Source organism: Terrapene carolina, unplaced genomic scaffold (genome assembly GCF_002925995.2).
Source record: "Terrapene carolina triunguis isolate 2854851 unplaced genomic scaffold, T_m_triunguis-2.0 Scaffold66, whole genome shotgun sequence".
Taxonomy (NCBI): domain Eukaryota; kingdom Metazoa; phylum Chordata; order Testudines; family Emydidae; genus Terrapene; species Terrapene triunguis.
Window position 1 is genome coordinate 28,369,347 of NW_020664417.1, and position 7,163 is coordinate 28,376,509.

At 43.3% G+C, this 7,163-nt stretch overlaps 1 protein-coding gene across 1 annotated transcript; it reads left to right on the forward strand.

Moving 5' to 3' along the window:
• Positions 1 to 882: 882 nt before the first annotated feature.
• Positions 883 to 2,605, forward strand: LOC112114712 (zinc finger MYM-type protein 1-like; the record flags this gene model as incomplete). The annotated part of the gene is given in 3 exon segments (XM_024211561.2): positions 883 to 1,023; positions 1,025 to 1,321; positions 1,610 to 2,605. Coding segments are annotated over 3 exon segments (1,434 nt in total), but the record flags the coding sequence as incomplete, so codon positions are not given.
• Between the last annotated feature and the right edge of the window lie 4,558 nt (positions 2,606 to 7,163).

A 7,163-nucleotide genomic window follows, 5' to 3' on the forward strand; every position in this document is an offset into this window, starting at 1 on the left:
TAAAATTTCTTTTTTTTCCATTTTCAGTTGATGCAGCCTCATGGCAGATAAAAAAAAATAGTCTGGGGCACAATTTCGTAAGCGGAAGGCTGATAAGCAAAAAGAAGAAAGCAAGAAGGTTCGTTTCTGAAATATCTCCATCCACTGGCCAGAGATGAAGGTAGTTCAATGCCAAAGGATCAAGCAGAGATGGAGGTGGGGATGGGAGTTTCACAAGTTGAAGAAGAGTTTGAAGAACATAATCTGAATATTGAAGATGAATCAAACGAGACACGCGAGGATCAAAACTTGGAAGACCGTGAAAGCGAAAATGTCACTCGTTTGAATTTGAGCTTTAGTGATCCTGCTACTTGGGCCAAATGCGATGATCAAGTCAACAAATTCTGGTGGAACATGGGCCGGAACAAGTTCAGCAGTTCGATTTTCCCAAAGATAGTAAGCAAAGAAAATTTGACAATTCATTACAAACGTAGACTTGTTAATGGAGAAGAAATGCACCGTCAGTGGCTGCAGTATTCCACATCAAGTGATTCTGTCTTTTGCTTCTGCTGCAAGTTGTTTGGCAGTAGTACTATTGGCATATCATCTCTTTCTGAAAAAGGCTCAAGGGATTGGAAAAACATGTCTGCAATTCTTTCAGGGCACGAGAAAAGCAGTGAACATTTGACAAATGTTCAAACATGGAAGGAACTTGAACTGCGATTGAAATACAAGAGAACAATTGATGAAGAACATTTGCGCTTGATTAAGCAAGAAGAAAAGTATTGGCAGCAAATACTAAAACGTCTGATTGCTTTGGTCAGAGTTCTTGGTGTACAAAACCTGGCCTTTCGGGGAACACAAGAAAAACTGCACACTTCTGGTAATGGGAACTTCCTCTAATTTGTCGAATATCTAGCTTTGTTTGACCCGCTTATGGATGAGCATCTTTGCAGGATTAAGGACCAGGAGATGCATGTACATTACCTAGGGAAAGACATACAGAATGAGCTTATTCAGCTTCTATCCAATGCCATCAAACAAAAAAATCCTAGCATCTGCTCGTGCTGCAAAATACTTTTTGATCATTCTAGATTGTACACCAGATGCAGGCCATGTTGAACAAATGACCATGATCTTTTGGTTTGTGGATAGGCCTACTTCAGAGACTGAGAATGAGACTGAATCAGTATGCATAAGGGAACACTTCTTGGGATTTGTGTCGCTTACGGAGACAACTGGAGCTGGTATGACAGAAACTATTCTTCACCAGTTAGAAGAGATGTCACTGCCTATAGAAAACTTGCGTGGTCAAGGCTACGACAATGGGAGCAATATGAAAGGGAAAGAAAACTGTGCCCCGCGAAGAATTTTGGATATTAATCCACGAGCCTTTTTCATTCCTTGCAGTGCACATTCATTGAATTTGGTTGTTAATGATGCTGCAAAGTGTTGCTTGGAGGCAACCGCCTTCTTTGATTTAGTTCAACGTGTGTATGTGTATTTCTCAGCTTCTACACATCTCTGGGAAGTTCTAACATGCCATGTATCTAATCTCACAGTTAAACCATTGAGTGAAACAAGATGGGAAAGTCGAATCGATGCCTTGAAACCTCTTCGCTATCAGCTTGGTGACATCTATGATGCTCTGGTAGACATCTCTGAAGTCACTACTCTAACAAGATCTGGCAATACGTCACAAGCTGATGCAAAGGCTCTTACAAAAGCCATTTCTAGTTTCAAGTTTCTTGTTTCTCTTGTTTTGTGGTATGACATATTGTTTGAGATCAACATGACTAGCAAACAACTTCAGGCAAAAGAATTCGACATATGTGATGACATTAATCAACTTGGAGAAACCAAGAAGTTTCTTGTGGGCCGCAGAAGCAACGCAGCCTTTGAGAAAACATTGGTAGATGCAGGTGAACTTGTGGAGGAGTTGGATGTACCGGCACTTTTTGAACCAGATCCAATCCGTATTAGAAAGAAGAGGAAGCAGTTCACATATGAAGCAGATGACGAACCTATTTATAATCCAAAAGAAAAATTCAAAGTGAACTTTTACTTTGCAGTCATTGACAAAGCAATACATTTGGTTGAAGAAAGATTCACATTGATGCAGCAAATTAGTTCAGTATTTGGCTTCATATATGATGTTTACAGTTTGCAAAATAAAACACCATCGCAAATTATGGAACATTGCTTGAATCTGGAGCAAGCTTTGCAACATGGTGAATCCAAAGATATTGATGCCTTTGACTTGTGCAGTGAATTGCAAGCTATTGCAAGACGAGTCCAAAGGAGTTCATCACCGCAAGATGTATTGAACTTCATATGGGAAAATAAGCTGCCAGATAGTGTCCCTAACACAGTTATTGCTCTTCGCATCCTTTTGACACTCCCAGTTTCTGTGGCCAGTGGTGAGCGAAGCTTCTTGAAGCTCAAGTTGATAAAAACATACATGCGAACATCAATGTTGCAACAAAGACTTGTTGGGCTATCTATCTTGTCAATAGAAAATGACATTGCTCACAGCATTGACTTGGAGGAACTTGTTTCTAAATTTGCTAAACTTAAAGCGTGGAAACATAAATTCTGTTACTTTGTGACCATGTATTGTGTATAATGTATGTGATTTATTTGGGGGGGGCGGGTGTGCAAGGTGGAAGTTTCGCCTAGGGCGCAAAATATCCTTGCACCAGCCCTGCCTATAAGACAAGGCTGCAAGAACAGAAAAGACAACTACAGGGGACTTGATAACTCAATAATATTAAAGGGCTGTTATAAAGAGGATGGTGATCAATTGTTCTGCATGTCCACTGACAATAGGTCAAGTAGTAATGATCTTAGTTTGCAGCAAGGGAAATTTAAGTTAGATATTAGGAAAAAAAGCTTTTTAACTATAAGTAAGCACTGGAACAGGCTACCTAGGGAGGCTATGGGATCCCTATGATTAGCCTGTTCTTGAAAACCTGCAGATATACTCTAGTCAGGGATGGTCTAGGTATACTTAATCCTGCCTCAGTACAGGAGAACGCACCACATGACCTCCTGAGGTTCCTTTCAGCCTTACATTTCTATGATTAGTTAAATCAAGTACAAATAAAGTCTCCATGAAAGAGCACATTCACTCTAATGATCAGCACATGTGTACTGAAACACAAATTCGGAACTGCCTCCTTTTTGTTATTAAACAGTGTCTTAGAAGAAGTCCTAAAAACATTATTAGCCTAATGTACCTAAAATGAGCCTGGATGAAAAATATTAAATGTTCATCAAACTTCTGAGAAATTGAGCAAAGAGCAGATTTGAGTTTGGTTCAACTTTTGGGTGAAGGTTTGAGTTGTGTCTTATTTTATCTGAAGGGGTTTTATCTTTTCCAAGTCTAAGACATATTTTATTAGAGACAGTGTTAGATTTTAAGCAAATATCAGTAATAAAGTAATCCCAGAGCACTTCAGTAAGGGGAAAAATCTTCTGTTTTCCTAATGTACTGTAGCAGTAGCAACGGGCCACATCTATAGCTGTATGTGTCACGTGGGGGGGGGGAGGAGAGAGAATCACCACACACACACCCCCAAACCCAGGGCCGGCTCCAGGCACCAGCCCACCAAGCTTGTGCTTGGGGCGGCACCTGGAGGGGGGCGGCGCGGCGCTCCGGCCGCCGGGGAGAGCGGGGCCACGGCCGGGCTCGCTGCCCTCCCCCCAGCCGGGGCTTGCCACCCTCTCGCCGCCCTGCCCCCTGCGCTCTAGCTGCCGGGGGGAGAGCGGAGCCCCCACTGGGGCTCGCCGCCCTCCCCCCTGGCACTCTGGCCCCTGCGCTCTGGCCACCGGGGGGAGAACGGAGCCCCCGCCGGGGCTCGCCGCCCTCCTCCCAGGGCTCCGGCCGCCCCCCCCCCCGCCGCGGGGGGGAGGGCGGCGGCCCCGCCGGGGCCCGCCCCCCCCCCCCCGGGGCTCCAGCCAGCCGCCCTCCCCCCCCCTATGGGGGGGGAGGGCGGCCGGAGGCTTTTTTGCCTGGGGCGGCAAAAAAGCCAGAGCCGGCCCTGCCCAAACCTGTGTCTTTCATGATTGTAAGGCCTCAATCAAGGATTACTATAATAAAATAAGATCAAGTAGATGGGTCCATAGAGTATTTAAGATTGTCTACCTTAACACAGATGAGAGTTAGGCATAAGCACAAGAAGAAAACCTTTCGAGTAGTTTAAGACAAACAACAAGTAGAGCCTTGAATCTCTCAGGCTGGTTTCTTTTCTTAAGGGGTCTTATTGTGTGTGGGAACTCTCAGGACCTAATTGCTTGAAATGTTTTTTTTCCTGTAAATGGTGCATGTAAGTTCTCCTGCTCTTATTGCATGAAGAGAAGAATTCAGAGGATAGCTGGATAAAAATGCAGGGGATAATCACAACCACACTAACAGAAAAAGAGAGCACAGTGCTTTTTGCAAAAGTGCAAAAATACATTAAAATATAGGGGGAAATGATACTGCCACAATTTCCAAATGATACCAGGTGTGGTAATTACTTCATCGGGAAAGAAATAAGTGGATGTGTGAAGTTATGAGTGTAATATAATCTCATTGAAAGGTGACAGGGCCAGAAAGAGTTAATTAACTCACAGACTGACCTGACCCATGGTTGAACTTTAGAGACTGGTTAGGAAGATATGTAAATGAATAGAACTTTGAAATGCAAGTCTGGATTGTTAGAGGTAGAAGAGTAGGTGTTTGCTCAGGTCTTGTGATGTAAGCAAACAAGTCTTGTCTATTGCTATAGCTTTGATTCAAAGATCAAAAAAGGAGTATTAACATTTAGGAAGACACTTGAGTGAAATAGTATTATTGTCTATATGTCTCTTTGAAGGTTGTGGTAACCTGTATCTGAACTGTTTAATGGATAAATTACCCTGTGCTAATTTCCAGGATGTTTGGGAGAAGGAGAGTTAAGCCTATTGTTTTCCCAGGCCAAAAGGCTGCTGGAAATGTATAAGAAACCTGGGACACGATCCTTCTTCATCTCAGATCTGCTTTGGGTTTCAAGAGGGGGAAACCTTAAGCCATAAGGATTGAGATCCCCAGTCACTGAGTGGAGTCACCCTGAATATGGACATTGGACTATAACCTCTGGACTATATCTAAAAGGACTTTTGGCAACTACAAGCTCATCTCTGCTATGTATCTGAACCTCAAGAATTGAATTCAAGTCTGTATGTATATTGATCTTTTAACCAACACTCTCTTTCCTTTTAATAAATTTTAGCTTATTTAATAAGAATTGGCTATAAGCGTGTATTTTGGGTAAGATCTAAGTTCTAATTGAAGCTGGGCGTGTGACTAATCCTTTGGGATTGGAAGAACCTCTCTTAGAATTTCAGTAATCATCATCATCATCATATCTGACATGTGTGTCTGGATGGAGGCCTGAGGCTGGGTACTTTAAGGAAAGTGTGTGGTTTGGACTTCTGAGTAACCAGTAAGGTACTATAGAAGCTGTTTTGTGCTGTCTTGGTAAATCTAAGTATTGGAATATCCACCAGCGTTTGGGGTTTGTTTGCCCCATTCTGTTTGGGGTTCACCCTGATTGAGTGACCTCAGCTGGCTCCCACGGGCAGCATTGTCACAGGATGCCAAGAGAGTATAGTGAATTCCCAGGTTTCCCCCTCCCCCCACCCCACAATTTATACACCTGAGCAGGTGTTTTTGATGGTAATATCATCAGCAAATCTTGCAGTTCACAGGTGTAGCTCCATTTTCAAAATGCCAACAAAGGCAGCTATGTTTGAACAACTTCAGCTAGCCAACAACAGTTTCTCTTCCTCCTGCTTCTCTCAAGACACTATTCCCATAGTATATACAGTAAAGAACTTTTTTGCTAAGGCACACTCACAACCTTGTCTAGAATGGATTGCAGCCGTTGGTATAGATAGCTGCATCAGTGCAACTCCTGGTCTGCACAGGCCAGGGCCCAATGTCTAGCGGAGTAAGCTCACCTATCCACACCATCTGTCTGATTTGGTCCAACTACTAAATCATCTGAGCACCTCACCTTCTTTAATATACTTGGCTTCATATCAGTGCTACCAAGTGATTTGCTTAAGGTTACATATTGACCCTGTCGGTAATGAAGTCTTACAGTGACATGTGATCATGTCACCTGAACTGGAATCCATCTTTAACCTGGTGTTTTTCCATTTGCGGGGGGGAGGTGGTGGGAAACCAGAGGGACAAAGGATTCCCACCTTATGCAAAAGATATACAAGTGAGTGGAACAGAACAAAGAGCAGCCATCATGAGGAATTCCCTAGCTACCACCTGAGCTGGAAGGGGCTGTACCAGGGGAAAGGATTGTGCCCAGACTAGGAAGGTATCCAGTCTGTGAAAGAAACATCTCTGAGGGAGAGATCTTATCTGTATTCAGTTTCTTACTGTATTAGACATAGACTTGCGTGTTTTATTTTATTTTGCTTGGTAATTCACTTTGTTCTGTCTGTTACTACTTGGAACCACTTAAATCCTACTTTCTATATTTAAGAAAATCACTTTTTACTTATTAACCCAGAATATGTATTAATACCTGGGAGGGCACGCAAACAGCTGTGCATATCTCTCTATCAGTGTCATAGAGGGCAAACAATTTAGGAGTTTATCATGTATAAGCTTTATTCAAGGTAACAGATTTATTTGGGTTTCAACCCCAGTGGGAGTTGGGCATCTGAGTGTTAAAGACAAGAACACTTCTGTAAGTTCCACGTCCCTTAACAGCTGTAGGCTTGACTGATTCAGACCCTGGGTCTGGGTTTGCAGCAGGCTAGCGAGTCTGGCTCAAACCAGCCAGGGCACTGAAGTCCTAAGCTGCCAGGGAAGGAGAGCAGGGGCAGAAGTAGTCTTGGAACATCAGTTGGCAGCCCCAAGGGGGTTTCTGTGATCCAACCTGTCACAGTGGAATCCTTTGTCCCTCTGGGTTCCCCCGCCCCCGCACTTCTCAATGCCACTCTAATTAAAAGTATTCCAATGTTGTGGTTAAATTGGGCTGTGTAGTAACTCCATTTAAAGTAATCAACTGTTAAATATTGTTCCCTTACAGGGGCAACAGACCTCCAATATCTGGACTATACAGGAGAAGGCAGGACAGTGCAGAATACATGGTTGGGGGAAATTTGGGACAGAGTTTTGGGGGTCATCCTGCAGG